The sequence below is a fragment of the Acipenser ruthenus genome, chromosome 50, assembly GCF_902713425.1.
Source record: "Acipenser ruthenus chromosome 50, fAciRut3.2 maternal haplotype, whole genome shotgun sequence".
NCBI lineage: Eukaryota > Metazoa > Chordata > Actinopteri > Acipenseriformes > Acipenseridae > Acipenser > Acipenser ruthenus.
This window is the reverse complement of record NC_081238.1, coordinates 6,831,009-6,848,932: the sequence shown is the minus strand read 5'-3', so window position 1 is coordinate 6,848,932 and position 17,924 is coordinate 6,831,009. Positions and strand designations below refer to the sequence as shown.

Sequence of the window (17,924 nt, the reverse complement as noted above, 5' to 3'; positions counted from 1 at the left end):
GTGTGTTTCAGATTGAAGGTTTGTGGAGTTCAGAATTGTAAATATCAGTGTTACTGTCGTGTGTTTCAGGTAAACTGACCCCAGATCAGTTGCTGTGGAACAATCACTCCAAGCCGATGTATCTGTCTAGATAGTTTCAGCACACATGCCCTGTCAGAATAGTTTAGGGGGTGGAATTACTGTATCAACATTCCTATCAGCTTTAACTCAGAGACCGAACTGCATGGTGTATCTGTGAATGGATATTGAACTGTGAAAAAGAGCCAGTGGTTAATATGGTGGTGATGTCCTGATACCTGCTGCACAGGGAGAGTGAATCTACAGTGTGAAGGTTTTACTGTAGTGAAGTGAGAGCCAGTGGTTAATATGGTGGTGATGGCTGGTGATGTCCTGATGCCTGCTGCACAGGGAGAGTGAATCTACAGTGTGGAGGTTTTACTGTAGTGAAGTGAGAGCCAGTGGTTAATATGGTGGTGATGTCCTGATACCTGCTGCACAGGGAGAGTGAATCTACAGTGTGGAGGTTTTACTGTAGTGAAGTGAGAGCCAGTGGTTAATATGGTGGTGATGCCTGGTGATGTCCTGATACCTGCTGCACAGGGAGAGTGAATCTACAGTGTGGAGGTTTTACTGTAGTGAAGTGAGAGCCAGTGGTTAATATATTGGTGATGTCCTGATACCTGCTGCACAGGGAGAGTGAATCTACAGTGTGGAGGTTTTACTGTAGTGAAGTGAGACCCAGTGGTTAATATGGTGGTGATGGCTGGTGATGTCCTGATACCTGCTGCACAGGGAGAGTGAATCTACAGTGTGGAGGTTTTACTGTAGTGAAGTGAGAGCCAGTGGTTAATATGGTGGTGATGTCCTGATACCTGCTGCACAGGGAGAGTGAATCTACAGTGTGGAGGTTTTACTGTAGTGAAGTGAGAGCCAGTGGTTAATATGGTGGTGATGCCTGGTGATGTCCTGATACCTGCTGCACAGGGAGAGTGAATCTACAGTGTGGAGGTTTTACTGTAGTGAAGTGAGAGCCAGTGGTTAATATATTGGTGATGTCCTGATACCTGCTGCACAGGGAGAGTGAATCTACAGTGTGGAGGTTTTACTGTAGTGAAGTGAGACCCAGTGGTTAATATGGTGGTGATGTCCTGATACCTGCTGCACAGGGAGAGTGAATCTACAGTGTGGAGGTTTTACTGTAGTGAAGTGAGAGCCAGTGGTTAATATGGTGGTGATGTCCTGATACCTGCTGCACAGGGAGAGTGAATCTACAGTGTGGAGGTTTTACTGTAGTGAAGTGAGAGCCAGTGGTTAATATGGTGGTGATGGCTGGTGATGTCCTGATACCTGCTGCACAGGGAGAGTGAATCTACAGTGTGGAGGTTTTACTGTAGTGAAGTGAGAGCCAGTTGTTAATATGGTGGTGATGTCCTGATACCTGCTGCACAGGGAGAGTGAATCTACAGTGTGGAGGTTTTACTGTAGTGAAGTGAGAGCCAGTTGTTAATATGGTGGTGATGTCCTGATACCTGCTGCACAGGGAGAGTGAATCTACAGTGTGGAGGTTTTACTGTAGTGAAGTGAGAGCCAGTGGTTAATATGGTGGTGATGTCCTGATACCTGCTGCACAGGGAGAGTGAATCTACAGTGTGGAGGTTTTACTGTAGTGAAGTGAGAGCCAGTGGTTAATATGGTGGTGATGTCCTGATACCTGCTGCACAGGGAGAGTGAATCTACAGTGTGGAGGTTTTACTGTAGTGAAGTGAGAGCCAGTGGTTAATATGGTGGTGATGTCTTGATACCTGCTGCACAGGGAGAGTGAATCTACAGTGTGGAGGTTTTACTGTAGTGAAGTGAGAGCCAGTGGTTAATATGGTGGTGATGGCTGGTGATGTCCTGATACCTGCTGCACAGGGAGAGTGAATCTACAGTGTGGAGGTTTTACTGTAGTGAAGTGAGAGCCAGTGGTTAATATGGTGGTGATGTCCTGATACCTGCTGCACAGGGAGAGTGAATCTACAGTGTGGAGGTTTTACTGTAGTGAAGTGAGAGCCAGTGGTTAATATGGTGGTGATGGCTGGTGATGTCCTGATACCTGCTGCACAGGGAGAGTGAATCTACAGTGTGGAGGTTTTACTGTAGTGAAGTGAGAGCCAGTGGTTAATATGGTGGTGATGGCTGGTGATGTCCTGATACCTGCTGCACAGGGAGAGTGAATCTACTGTGTGGAGGTTTTACTGTAGTGAAGTGAGAGCCAGTGGTTAATATGGTGGTGATGTCCTGATACCTATGTTAAAACATGTTTCTGCTGGACTAAGAAGTTGTGTTACTTTTACTCAAATTGTATTATTGATTATTGTAGATCAAAAGACAGACAGCTTGTTTTCATTCTTACCTGTTTCCACGTCTGCAGTTTCCTTTTCCATCTTCTGTACTGATCATCCACACAGCTGATTAGACACACAAAGACAGTGATGTCAGGAATAATGTCCAGCCAACTGTGCTGAGCATATATAAGAGACATTTGAAATACTCATAGTTAGGGCTTCAGTTTTTCTTGTGGGCATGTACAATCCTCCCTATCTAACTGTAATATATCTTTAAATCCTGTGAGTGTACAATCCTCCCTATCTAACTGTAATATAGCCTTAAATCCTGTGAGTGTGCAATCCTCCCTATCTAACTGTAATATATCTTTAAATCCTGTGAGTGTACAATCCTCCCTATCTAACTGTAATATATCTTTAAATCCTGTGAGTGTACAATCCTCCCTATCTAACTGTAATATAGCCTTAAATCCTGTGAGTGTGCAATCCTCCCTATCTAACTGTAATATATCTTTAAATCCTGTGAGTGTGCAATCCTCCCTATCTAACTGTAATATATCTTTAAATCCTGTGAGTGTGCAATCCTCCCTATCTAACTGTAATATAGCCTTAAATCCTGTGAGTGTGCAATCCTCCCTATCTAACTGTAATATATCTTTAAATCCTGTGAGTGTACAATCCTCCCTATCTAACTGTAATATATCTTTAAATCCTGTGAGTGTGCAATCCTCCCTATCTAACTGTAATATAGCCTTAAATCCTGTGAGTGTGCAATCCTCCCTATCTAACTGTAATATATCTTTAAATCCTGTGAGTGTGCAATCCTCCCTATCTAACTGTAATATAGCTTTAAATCCTGTGAGTGTGCAATCCTCCCTATCTAACTGTAATATAGCCTTAAATCCTGTGAGTGTGCAATCCTCCCTATCTAACTGTAATATATCTTTAAATCCTGTGAGTGTGCAATCCTCCCTATCTAACTGTAATATATCTTTAAATCCTGTGAGTGTACAATCCTCCCTATCTAACTGTAATATAGCCTTAAATCCTGTGAGTGTGCAATCCTCCCTATCTAACTGTAATATATCTTTAAATCCTGTGAGTGTGCAATCCTCCCTATCTAACTGTAATATATCTTTAAATCCTGTGAGTGTGCAATCCTCCCTATCTAACTGTAATATAGCCTTAAATCCTGTGAGTGTACAATCCTCCCTATCTAACTGTAATATAGCTTTAAATCCTGTGAGTGTGCAATCCTCCCTATCTAACTGTAATATAGCCTTAAATCCTGTGAGTGTGCAATCCTCCCTATCTAACTGTAATATATCTTTAAATCCTGTGAGTGTGCAATCCTCCCTATCTAACTGTAATATATCTTTAAATCCTGTGAGTGTGCAATCCTCCCTATCTAACTGTAATATATCTTTAAATCCTGTGAGTGTGCAATCCTCCCTATCTAACTGTAATATATCTTTAAATCCTGTGAGTGTGCAATCCTCCCTATCTAACTGTAATATAGCTCTAAATCCTGTGAGTGTACAATCCTCCCTATCTAACTGTAATATAGCCTTAAATCCTGTGAGTGTACAATCCTCCCTATCTAACTGTAATATAGCTTTAAATCCTGTGAGTGTGCAATCCTCCCTATCTAACTGTAATATAGCTCTAAATCCTGTGAGTGTGCAATCCTCCCTATCTAACTGTAATATAGCCTTAAATCCTGTGAGTGTACAATCCTCCCTATCTAACTGTAATATAGCCTTAAATCCTGTGAGTGTACAATCCTCCCTATCTAACTGTAATATAGCTTTAAATCCTGTGAGTGTGCAATCCTCCCTATCTAACTGTAATATAGCCTTAAATCCTGTGAGTGTACGATCCTCCCTATCTAACTGTAATATAGTTTTGAATCCCTCGAGCAAGAACAATCCTGCACATCTAATTGTAATCTCGTTTAAATCTCGCAAGCGTGTGCAATCCTCCCTGTCTGCGGAGTCTCCGGTAGAAATGTAGGAATTTGCTCTCACTCAGTAGTTGGGGTGGGTTAAAAGCACAGAAGTCCTGGCTAAGAGAACACCCCTCAGGAAGCAAGCGAAGTCTTCTCTTAGCCCAAGTTTTCTCTTAGACAGAGTTGACCACCGGACACAATATGCCAAGTCCAATCACGATATGAATCAATAAATACAAATGTATTTATTACTTATGTCATGACGCATGTGCATCAACCTATGAAATTAACAGAATAAGTAAGAAAAAAGCAATAGGCAAGCATATGATGATAAATAATAATAATAATAATAATAATAATAATAATAATAATAATAATAATAATAATAATAATAATAATAATAAATTAACTGACAAACACTTGTTAATAAAATAACTGACAAACTCAATTCACAAAACACCCCTACATATGGTAAAAATGCAGCAGCGGCTCTAACAGTAATTATAAATATGAGAATTAATTTTAACACAATGGTTATTAACACAGCACTGCCCTGCACACACGTTAACAATAAGATTACTCTTGCGATGACAAGTTTGTTCTGAAAAGATTGACTAAACCATTTGAATTTGAGTTTGTTACAAAACAGTCTGTATCACTTTTGAATCGGTCGCAACAAATCGCTAGCGGTGCCAAAAAGGTGTCCTTTTACGTGCAGTTCCTGTTCCTTTAGGCGGAGCGTTTCCAATGGGAAAATTCCATGTGAAAATCCCATGTTCTCTGAAGCGAAGTGTTCTCTTAGGAGGTGTTCCTGTATGTGGAACAAATCAATGCCAGATACAAGTCAAGAAGGAGGGGCATTGCATAACTGACTGCACTGGGAAAAGGGTTAAATCAACGTGAATTGAGTATCCATTACATCCATAGTACACCCTCGCTATAACGAACCTGTTGGGGTCCAAGCCTTTTGTTTGTTATATCGAGGGGTTCATTATAGCGAAAGGACAATCAAAATGAACAAACACTGTTGGAGTACGTAAATGAGATGAGATTGTGAATGAAAGTAGAATTACATGTACCTGTCCGTTTCATGTATGCAGTATTCTGCCTTTGCTTTAATCTATTCGTTAACCAATTAAAACGCAGTACAAAAAAGCACAAATACCGAATTGAAGCTGAACTTTTATTCAAAATCAATCTGACATGAATAGTTTAAAAGTGTACAAAATGTTAATCCAGCGTGCAAATTAACCCGACATGAAAACTTCATCACATCCTCGTTTTTTTTGTTGTTGTTGTTGTTGTTTTTTCTTTAATCAATTATGCTTTGCCGCATGGTTGCTGAAGCAAAAAAAAGTGCTTTTTGACAGCCTGCATTCACGACAGAGATACGCCTGCGTTAATGCTTCTTTAAAACGATCAATATACTGTAGTTTCGAGCTTTACAAAAAGGGATCACACAATACCTGAATATACAGCTCTGGAAAAAATTAAGAGACCACTGCAAAATTATCAGTTTCTCTGGTTTTACTATTTATAGGTATGTGTTTGGGTAAAATGAACATTTTTGTTTTATTCTATAAACTACTGACAACATTTCTCCCAAATTCCAAATAAAAATATTGTCATTTAGAGCATTTATTTGCAGAAAATGACAACTGGTCAAAATAACTAAAAAGATGCAGTGTTGTCAGACCTCGAATAATGCAAAGAAAATAAGTTCATATTCATTTTTAAACAACACAATACTAATGTTTTAACTTAGGAAGAGTTCAGAAATCAATATTTGATGGAATAACCCTGATTTTCAAGCACAGCTTTCATGCGTCTTGGCATGCTCTCCACCAGTCTTTCACATTGATGTTGGGTGACTTTATGCCACTCCTGGCGCAAAAATTCAAGCAGCTCGGCTTTGTTTGATGGCTTGTGACCATCCATCTTCCTCCTGATCACATTCCAGAGGTTTTCAATGGGGTTCAGGTCTGGAGATTGGGCTGGCCATGACAGGGTCTTGATCTGGTGGTCCTCCATCCACACCTTGATTGACCTGGCTGTGTGGCATGGAGCATTGTCCTGCTGGAAAAACCAATCCTCAGAGTTGGGGAACATTGTCAGAGCAGAAGGAAGCAAGTTTTCTTCCAGGACAACCTTGTACTTGGCTTGATTCATGCGTCCTTCACAAAGACAAATCTGCTCGATTCCAGCCTTGCTGAAGCACCCCCACTGTGGCTTGTAGACCTGGGGAGGCCTACAAGCCACAGTGTCTCGCACCCACTGTGAAATGTGGTGGAGGATCGGTGATGATCTGGGGGTGCTTCAGCAAGGCTGGAATCGGGCAGCTTTGGCATGAATCAAGCCAAGTACAAGGTTGTCCTGGAAGAAAACTTGCTTCCTTCTGCTCTGACAATGTTCCCCAACTCTGAGGATTGGTTTTTCCAGCAGAACAATGCTCCATGCCACACAGCCAGGTCAATCAAGGTGTGGATGGAGGACCACCAGATCAAGACCCTGTCATGGCCAGCCCAATCTCCAGACCTGAACCCCATTGAAAACCTCTGGAATGTGATCAGGAGGAAGATGGATGGTCACAAGCCATCAAACAAAGCTGAGCTGCTTGAATTTTTGCACCAGGAGTGGCATAAAGTCACCCAACATCAATGTGAAAGACTGGTGGAGAGCATGCCAAGACGCATGAAAGCTGTGCTTGAAAATCAGGGTTATTCCACCAAATATTGATTTCTGAACTCTTCCTAAGTTAAAACATTAGTATTGTGTTGTTTAAAAATGAATATGAACTTATTTTCTTTGCATTATTCGAGGTCTGACAACACTGCATCTTTTTTGTTATTTTGATCAGTTATCATTTTCTGCAAATAAATGCTCTAAATGACAATATTTTTATTTGGAATTTGGGAGAAATGTTGTCAGTAGTTTATAGAATAAAACAAAAATGTTCATTTTACCCAAACACATACCTATAAATAGTAAAACCAGAGAAACTGATAATTTTGCAGTGGTCTCTTAATTTTTTCCAGAGCTGTATATTTAAGAGCATTGTTACCAAGCCTGGAATGAGTTTCGTTTCGGAGGCATAGTAACACAGCGCGAGAGCTGACTTCACTGCAGAGGTGCGTCCCGTACGTACAGACCGGGATGTTGACAGTGTGTGTTTATATGATGCTGACTTCACTGCGGAGGTGCGTCCCGTGCGTACAGACCGGGATGTTGACAGTGTGTGTTTATATGATGCTGACTTCACTGCGGAGGTGCGTCCCGTGCGTACAGACCGGGATGTTGACAGTGTGTGTTTATATGATGCTGACTTCACTGCGGAGGGGCGTCCCGTGCGTACAGACGGGGATGTTGACAGTGTGTGTTTATATGATGCTGACTTCACTGCGGAGGGGCGTCCCGTGCGTACAGACCGGGATGTTGACAGTGTGTGTTTATATGATGCTGACTTCACTGCGGAGGTGCGTCCCGTGCGTACAGACCGGGATGTTGACAGTGTGTGTTTATATGATGCTGACTTCACTGCGGAGGTGCGTCCCGTGCGTACAGACCGGGATGTTGACAGTGTGTGTTTATATGATGCTGACTTCACTGCGGAGGTAAGTCCCGTGCGTACAGACCGGGATGTTGACAGTGTGTGTTTATATGATGCTGACTTCACTGCGGAGGTGCGTCCCGTGCGTACAGACCGGGATGTTGACAGTGTGTGTTTATATGATGCTGACTTCACTGCGGAGGTGCGTCCCGTGCGTACAGACCGGGATGTTGACAGTGTGTGTTTATATGATGCTGACTTCACTGCGGAGGTGCGTCCCGTGCGTACAGACCGGGATGTTGACAGTGTGTGTTTATATGATGCTGACTTCACTGCGGAGGTGCGTCCCGTGCGTACAGACCGGGATGTTGACAGTGTGTGTTTATATGATGCTGACTTCACTGCGGAGGTGCGTCCCGTGCGTACAGACCGGGATGTTGACAGTGTGTGTTTATATGATGCTGACTTCACTGCGGAGGTGCGTCCCGTGCGTACAGACCGGGATGTTGACAGTGTGTGTTTATATGATGCTGACTTCACTGCGGAGGTGCGTCCCGTGCGTACAGACCGGGATGTTGACAGTGTGTGTTTATATGATGCTGACTTCACTGCGGAGGTGCGTCCCGTGCGTACAGACCGGGATGTTGACAGTGTGTGTTTACATGATGCTGACTTCACTGCGGAGGTGCGTCCCGTGCGTACAGACCGGGATGTTGACAGTGTGTGTTTATATGATGCTGACTTCACTGCGGAGGTGCGTCCCGTGCGTACAGACCTGGATGTTACAGTGCGTGTTTATATGATGCTGACTTCACTGCGGAGGTGCGTCCCGTGCGTACAGACCGGGATGTGACAGTGTGTGTTTATATGATGCTGACTTCACTGCGGAGGTGCGTCCCGTGCGTACAGACCGGGATGTGACAGTGTGTGTTTATATGATGCTGACTTCACTGCGGAGGTGCGTCCCGTGCGTACAGACCGGGATGTTGACAGTGTGTGTTTACATGATGCTGACTTCACTGCGGAGGGGCGTCCCGTGCGTACAGACCGGGATGTTGACAGTGTGTGTTTATATGATGCTGACTTCACTGCGGAGGTGCGTCCCGTGCGTACAGACCGGGATGTTGACAGTGTGTGTTTATATGATGCTGACTTCACTGCGGAGGGGCGTCCCGTGCGTACAGACCGGGATGTGACAGTGTGTGTTTATATGATGCTGACTTCACTGCGGAGGTGCGTCCCGTGCGTACAGACCGGGATGTTGACAGTGTGTGTTTATATGATCATGACTTCACTGCGGAGGTGCGTCCCGTGCGTACAGACCGGGATGTTGACAGTGTGTGTTTATATGATGCTGACTTCACTGCGGAGGTGCGTCCCGTGCGTACAGACCGGGATGTTGACAGTGTGTGTTTATATTATCTTTTTTTATATTTTACTTGGGGTCCTTGTGGGGGCGAGGTTTGTTATAGCCGAATGTTTGTTATAATGGAGGTGCTACAGCGAGGGTGTGCTGTAACTAGAGAAAATGGGCAATTATTAATGTGACAGCACCATTTTTTTGCTTTAATATGTTTAATTGTGAAATATCTTGAAATACCTATTTTTAGACAATGAAATGTTGTGAAATAGAAAAAAAAAATTACCTTGAAAAAGATATACATAAGAGAACAGTGCTTACACCACCTCCTCTTCCAACATATTCAGAAATATCTGACTGATTCTATAGATCTTTGAAAAATTGTAAGTAACTTTTGTGTTGCCAGTGACATGCCAAAAGTTCTTAAAAATATGTTAAATTGTTGGAAAAATATCGAGTAATCTCTGTGTAAAAAAGTTTCTATTGACTTTTTGTATTTGAATAGATTGTAGCTTTACCCTGGGCATTGTAAACTGCTGTCTGCTCTTTGTAACCCTGCTGTCAGCTTAAATAAAACTGTTACTTGTTACTTCAGAAACGCCTACATGGAATTCTTACCACTCTTAAAGGGAGTTGACATAATTAAACCAAACCAATACTTTAAACACAGCACAGAAACCAGAGAGGGAAGGGAGGAGAGGAGATAGGTGAAAGAGAGGGAGGAGAGAGGTGATAGAGAGGGAGGGGAGGGGAGGGAAGGGAAGGATATATCAGTAAGACTTTCTCTTGTTCTCTTGTTAAGTGCCTTCAGTTTATTGTATTTTTATAGCAATATAGATTTCACTGGTATTTGGGTTGTTTTAGAATCTATTAAAGGATCTGAACTCCAAACTAAAGTCAGATTACTAAACGTCTCTGTAACATCAGACGTTTCTATAAACCTCTAATGAAAATATTTCAATATAGGTTTTGTATGAGGGTTGGCTTTGTACAAATTTGTAAAAATATGTTTAGTTTACTTAGATTTAAAATCTTAAAGGAGTTGACAAAGTTGACCCTACAGCCATATATGATATAACATGTTTTACACATAAACAAATAACATTTAAATGATTCTAACGCAATGTTTTCAACTCATATCAAGGAATGAAGAAGCCATTTCCAGAGAGAAACGTGCTGCTCAATTCCCAGTGTGCACTGTGTTATTGTATCAATACATTTTATTAACATGTAGGCAGAAGAGCAAGACCAACAGAACGTCAGGACCTGTATAATCGAGTGTAAGTGTTGCGCAGTTACACCAGACTGCGGGACTGCAGTGAGATTTCTAAACTGCATGCTCTGCATTCTGCTTCAAACCCCGTTCACATGACTGAATCGCTGAGAGGACAGTCTTACTCACATTACTAACAGATCAACAGAAAGTCAGGACCTGTATAACCGAGTGTAAGTGTTGCGCAGTTACACCAGACTGAGGGACTGCAGTGAGATTTCTAAACTGCATGCTCTGCATTCTGCTTCAAACCCCGTTCACATGACTGAATCGCTGAGAGGACAGTCTTACTCACATTACTAACAGATCAACAGAAAGTCAGGACCTGTATAACCGAGTGTAAGTGTTGCGCAGTTACACCAGACTGAGGGACTGCAGTGAGATTTCTAAACTGCATGCTCTGCATTCTGCTTCAAACCCCGTTCACATGACTGAATCGCTGAGAGGACAGTCTTACTCACATTACTAACAGATCAACAGAAAGTCAGGACCTGTATAACCGAGTGTAAGTGTTGCGCAGTTACACCAGACTGAGGGACTGCAGTGAGATTTCTAAACTGCATGCTCTGCATTCTGCTTCAAACCCCGTTCACATGACTGAATCGCTGAGAGGACAGTCTTACTCTACTAACCGATCAACAGAAAGTCAGGACCTGTATAACTGAGTGTAAGTGTTGCACAGTTACACCAGACTGAGGGACTGCAGTGAGATTTCTAAACTGCATGCTCTGCATTCTGCTTCAAAACCCCGTTCACATGACTGAATCGCTGAGAGGACAGTCTTACTCACATTACTAACAGATCAACAGAAAGTCAGGACCTGTATAACCGAGTGTAAGTGTTGCGCAGTTACACCAGACTGAGGGACTGCAGTGAGATTTCTAAACTCTGCATTCTGCTTCAAACCCCGTTCACATGACTGAATCGCTGAGAGGACAGTCTTACTCACATTACTAACCCATCAATAGCGATTGATTTCCATCACATATTTTGTGACATTTTTACTGAAAAAAAAACCTATGAATACCTTTAACCTAATATAAATCTACGTATATAAAGAGTGAAACTGTTTTAGATCTCTACCTTGTTGTCTTGTCCACACGGCCACACTGCGCACCAGGAAATCAACTTCCTCTCTGCGCTGACAGGAAACGATGACGCACAGGAACCACCACCCCCGCCTCCCCTGAACTGAAACAGTTCTTAACTAACCACTGGTCCCTCCCTTTAAAGGAGGGCTGATCATCTTTAAAATCAATTCTTTCACTGCTTATTAGTTTTATTAACATTATCACTGGTCCGCCTACCTTTAAAGTAGTGCTGACCATCTTTAAAATTAAATCTCTGGGGGGATCACGTGACGCTTAAACTCAGTGGATGTGAAAGGACGAGCTCCGCATAACCTGATTGTATTTTTCCACCATTTGACCCCCTCCTGTTCTACTTCGACAGTAACAAATACTAAACCTCCAGTAACAATATCCCTGGATGAATATTGGGTGAATTCGACCGAGATCAACGAACAAAAAAATAAACGAACCACAGACCACGAACCACAAAATCAACAAAGAAAAATTCCAAAACTAGGAGTGCTACTCGACACGAAGAGGGACAAGATGGCGACCGCTGTTGTATACCTGAAGCCTTCATCTCGCAGATAGTTCGAGATGTCTCTACACGAATCAAAAGTATACTGGATAGAAAGCTTGAACGAATGATCAGCTCAGTCTACACTCTAAAGGCAGAAATTATTGAATCTGGTAAAAGGATTCAAGCAACAGAAGAACGTATATCTTTTATTGAGGACAGAGATACTGATCGAGATAAGCATATAGTGACGGCTGAGAAGGTGATAAAAGAGCTACAAGAGCGAGTGGAGGGGAAGAGTAAAAATGTAAGAATCACATGTCTGCCTGAGAGCACAGAGGGGAAATCACTGCTCACTCGCTTGCACCCAAGCCTGGAGCTGAAGAAAGGCCGCGACCCATTATCGTGAGATTCCACAACTACAGGGATAGACAAGCCGTACTGGAGGCTGCAAGAAAGAAGGGTGATCTGAGATTCAAGGGGAGGAAAATAATGTTTTTCCAGGATTTTTCATTTGCCGTCCAGAAGAACCGCCGAGAGTTCGACTCAATACGCAAGCAACTACGAGATGACAACATTCGATTTGCTTTGCTGTACCCTGCCACGCTCGGATTCGATTTGCTTTGCTGTACCCTGCCACGCTCGGATTCGATTTGCTTTGCTGTACCCTGCCACGCTCGGATTCGATTTGCTTTGCTGTACCCTGCCACGCTCGGATTCGATTTGCTTTGCTGTACCCTGCCACGCTCGGATTCGATTTGCTTTGCTGTACCCTGCCACGCTCGGATTCGATTTGCTTTGCTGTACCGTCACGCTCGGATTCGATTTGCTTTGCTGTACCCTGCCACGCTCGGATTCGATTTGCTTTGCTGTACCCTGCCACGCTCGGATTCGATTTGCTTTGCTGTACCGTCACGCTCGGATTCGATTTGCTTTGCTGTACCCTGCCACGCTCGGATTCGATTTGCTTTGCTGTACCCTGCCACGCTCGGATTCGATTTGCTTTGCTGTACCCTGCCACGCTCGGATTCGATTTGCTTTGCTGTACCCTGCCACGCTCGGATTCGATTTGCTTTGCTGTACCGTCACGCTCGGATTCGATTTGCTTTGCTGTACCCTGCCACGCTCGGATTCGATTTGCTTTGCTGTACCGTCACGCTCGGATTCGATTTGCTTTGCTGTACCCTGCCACGCTCGGATTCGATTTGCTTTGCTGTACCCTGCCACGCTCAGATTCGATTTGCTTTGCTGTACCGTCACGCTCGGATTCGATTTGCTTTGCTGTACCCTGTCACGCTCGGATTCGATTTGCTTTGCTGTACCCTGCCACGCTCGGATTCGATTTGCTTTGCTGTACCGTCACGCTCGGATTCGATTTGCTTTGCTGTACCCTGCCACGCTCGGACGGGCTTAAGTCACTTTTGCTGACTTTGTTATGACGGAGTCTTAAGTCTGTTTCACGAAACGATTTTCTGGGGAGTCTTAACTTAGACCAGCGTTTCTGTCCTCGCACGACGTCTTCCACTCAAGAGAAAGCAGTTGCCTGAGGGACAGATTGATCATTTTGATTCTTCACTGGGACTTAAGAAAAATCATTATGTCATGTAAATATAAATAATGTCAAATGTATATTTTATTATAGAAGTTCGTAATTTTTTATTTAAAAAGTTATCGTTATAATTATATTTAAACATATGATTAAACTGCTGCTTTTTATAAATTAAACATAGATTTACAGCCCTAATTATTGTTATAATGTTAATGGTATGATCTACATTGCAATAACATATTTAATACTGTAATACAATAAAAAAAACACGCTGGAATTGGATTGCTTCGATTTGGTTCAATTGACTGTTTATTAAAACGGTATCGACTTCTCAATTCAGTCTTAGGGTAGAATTGCTTTGGGCAATTCTCATCTGGGTGATCATCAAGTAAATCACATACTATCATCTGTCGAGCCATGGCAGAAAAAAAAGTTGTTTCAAAAGCAGCTCTGGACTTAAGCCTCCTTCAGGGTAGTCTTAAAGTTAAGACCTAACTTAAGACCAAAACTCAGTTAAGACTCGTTCGTGAATAAGACTTAAGTCCAAATTGACGAGTTATGACCAGCCTTAGACTTCAGTCAGCTTTGTGAATACGGCCCCTGATCTATTAATATTACTGCACCTTAATAGTAACAATGATCTAAACAGTGTTTCTGTAGGTAAAAATGTCGACATACAACTGAAACAGCATTTAAATCACCCAACAATGTTTTTCTCATCTCTGTCACTAAGAATTACAGAATAAATGGCTAATATACAGTGGTATTTAATCAGAGAACAGAACAAAGAAACCTCTGAGGTAAGCAGTAACACTTTATTCAAAAGCCAGCTGAGAAATCACCACGTAAGTCTCACTCAGCATGTAATTATATATATATATATATATATATATATATATATATATATATATATATATATATATATATATAGTGAGGAAGTGTAGTCCTGGGGAGCAAAGGACTACATTTCCCAGAAGGTCACAGGCTGAAAAGCCTTCATTTGTTTAATTGTTTTATTAGTGATTATCCCCTGCATCTGGTGATTTATTGTAAATTAGAGCCAGGTGCAGGGTATAAAAGGAAAGCAGCCAGTCTGTTCTGGGCTGCTGTGTGAAGAGCCCGCTTGCGAGTGTGTGCAGGCGTACAATAAAAAAAAAAAAAGGTAGTGTGAATCCTTTTTGTTGGAGTGTGCTGTGTAGCTTTGTTTTATTTGGCAACAGGTAAACAGCTTGGCTGTCCTGTCTTTAGTTTAGGGTCCTGGTTTATGTTTAGTTGCTGCTCGAAGAGAGCTCGGTGTTTACTTTGGATTTGTTTTATTTTGTGTGTATTTGTTTATTTAAAGAAATAGTACGTCAGCGCTGAAAAAAAAAATTAATTTCAGTGTCGTGGGCCTATTTTTAAAGGGGCAAAGAACCCGAGTGGGTGAGGTTCATTTACAATATATATGCAACAGCGGCATCTACTTATTAAACTAAATATTGCCTTATAAAACTGACTAGTGAGAATGCAATGTTTAAATTAGACACAACAGATACATCTCACCACTACCCTCCGATTTCAGAAACATATTTAAAACACAATTAAAATCTCTCCTGCTCTCTGCTGACACACCCGTTGGGTTTTTAAACACGGTCGGGTTCGGTATTGAATTCTATTGAGCTCGCCGCGGACGGGAAGGGCTGCGGCACTGCGCAAACTGACACGGAACTCGTTTAGTCCACGTGTCATCTAATGCTGGTTTACAATCGAGGGAAATGATGCCGCTTACCAGCCATTGCTGTGAAAACAGCCTCAGGAATTATTGGTGAGCTGTCTTGAACACCGCCAAACCTAAATAGGATCATTTCCTACAAAAAAAAAAACCCACTCGGATGTGGTAAATCAGTCTGCTTTCAATTCACAAATGCCATTTTATCTCAAACATTTTACTATGAACGGGAATATTCAATGTAATGTTTATGGCAAATGAAAAAGTACAAAATGTTACAATCAAACAGTCTTCAGGACTTTTTTTTCACCTCATGAACTGTAATATTTTGACCTGCAGTATATTTAATCAATAAATTCATCATTTCTGTATTTCTCACTTCATTTTTCTTAAAATGACATATTAAGCTTAACGACAAAAAGATTAGCATACTTTTCTATTTAAGTGTGAGTTAAGTGTACCATAACCTAAAAGTGAACTTGTTATTGTCTCTGTAATGTACACCACGCTGTTGTTTAGAGAGATCCGCACGTCCACGCATGTTCAGGGGAAAGAGGAAAACGCAACCTAACTATTAAGTCCCGCTGTTGAAAAAAAACTATCTTGCGGAGTGCACAGATATACTTTTGTTCAGTGGTCTCATTTAATTTCTCAAGATAATTTCAGGTGTTACTCTGTCATTGTAGTTGTTAGTTTTGCTCCAACAGCAGAAGCGAGACTACAGGAAACAATGCGTCACTGGCCTCTACTCCCTTAGCCAATAGCAGAGCTGCATGATGAAGAGCGCCCGCCTGCCTGTCAATATCTGCAGTGGCCAGCGAGATGAGAGTTTTACGGCTGTAGTTGGCGAATTTTCCATTTGTTAAAAAATAATAATGTATTCATTAAAAACTACTGTTGTATAAACATCAAACCTATAGCAAAGAATTTGAATGTTAATTGAATGTAGAATATTCGAATATGGTGCCTCACCCCTAATTATATATATATATATATATATATATATATATATATATATATATATGTGTATGTGTATATGTGTGTGTTTGTTTTCCCCTTCTCCAGGCCCCCTTCGAGTAGCTGTGCCCCGGGGAAATCCGTCCTCTCGGTGGACCTCAAAATAGTTCTTCACCAATTTTCAAAACGATTTGCAGCCTGCCAGGGCTGAACCCCACCCAGCACCTTTGCTTACTAAATATCTCGTTTATTAAAATACGAGAGTTAAGAACTTTCTATTCAAGATTCAAGAACACACAGCATGTGTGTCTGTGTTTGACTTCTCTTTCCTGCCAGCACGAAGCGAGTCAGATCACTCTTCCCTAGCAGCAAATGACACTGCAGCCAGCGAATCATTTAGGTAGCTCTGTGTTCTATATTCACAAGCGACACGATCACAGTAGAAGTTACATTACCAGAATTCATACATCTCAGTTCTCAGCGTTTTCTCTCTCACTGCGTGGATCTGCAGGGGACAGACACGCTCACTGCAATCCTTGGTGGAGGTTTATTTTGTGTATTTGAGTTTGTTTGTGTTATATGGTTATTGTCTATTTTGGGTTACTATTAATGGTTTGATTTATCTGTTTATAGTTTTCTTTAAGCTACCTTGTTGTGGTTAATGTATTGTATTTTATCACTATTTTTGATTGTAGTGTGATTTGTGTTCACTAATGAATTATTGTGTTTGAGTTATTTTCTTAGTCCACGGGGGTTGCAGTGGGTGTGTTTGCCTCCTTGCGTTTCCTATTCCGCAGAGAATAATTAATCCAGCTCAGTTGGTCTAATTTATTGGTAAGGTTTAAGATCGCTAACTGCTCTGTTTTAATTAACTATATTAATAAATTGTTTGCTCAGAGTTGCCGTTCCTGGTGTCTTTGTGACGTGACTTCATACACTCTCCCTTACAGTACTAAACTGTAGCGGTGTGCTCAGCAAGTGACAGCACAGTCATTTAATATAGAAAAAATATAGAGAGAGACATTCATAGATTACTTGTTTAATCATTCTGATTATGTGTTTAATAATTAATATTCGGTTTCACTTCCAGGACCATGGCTATTTTCTATTAACACAACCATTGTTATAACTCATTTTAAACACACACACACATATATAAATGCAGTCATTAGGTTTAGATGTCACATTCCTTTGCTGTCACTGTATTGATTTAGATATTCAGGTTGGATACCTCGGGATCCTTATTGAGAAGCCAGCGGAACTCCAGCGTTTCTCCGACCCAGTGAAGGAAGCGTTTGTCCCGGATAACCCCTCCCGTGATGAGCGGCGCTGCCATGACAACCTATGACATCACCCGCACAAGACACAACACGGCGAGTCATTTTTTGTAATACAGTATTAACGCTTTATTGTTTTCACAAAATAACATTAATAAGATTATCAGCTCAGCTGCTGCTACCAAAACGTATTTTTGTTTCATATTGTTATTAATGTATTTAATTATTTATTTGGTTAAACTAATCCAGCGTTACATTTTAATTGAAGTTACCACAGCGTGTTCATGTATGAATTACTGACGAGTAATATTGAGATTTGATTACACTAGCAGATGAACTGATAATGTATGGATGTTATTTTGTGAAAACAATAAAATATAAAAAAAATGCT

General features: G+C 41.6%; 1 protein-coding gene across 4 annotated transcripts in view; it reads right to left on the bottom strand.

Moving 5' to 3' along the window:
- The window catches only part of LOC117407809 (uncharacterized), a 504,618-nt gene extending 487,014 nt beyond the window's left edge, over positions 1 to 17,604 (bottom strand). Inside the window, exons 1-3 of one of the 4 annotated variants that reach the window (XM_059015530.1) lie at positions 11,539 to 11,759; positions 4,988 to 5,086; positions 2,396 to 2,450 (exon numbers count right to left, since the gene is read on the bottom strand). In XM_059015530.1, the coding sequence (XP_058871513.1) occupies positions 2,396 to 2,426 (31 nt within the window). In that variant the 5' untranslated portion in view covers positions 2,427 to 2,450; positions 4,988 to 5,086; positions 11,539 to 11,759. Of the gene's footprint in view, positions 1 to 2,395; positions 2,451 to 4,987; positions 5,087 to 11,538; positions 11,762 to 17,487 lie in introns of those variants that run through there. The other 3 variants (XM_059015531.1, XM_059015532.1, XM_059015529.1) reach the window with 3 other exon arrangements.
- Between the last annotated feature and the right edge of the window lie 320 nt (positions 17,605 to 17,924).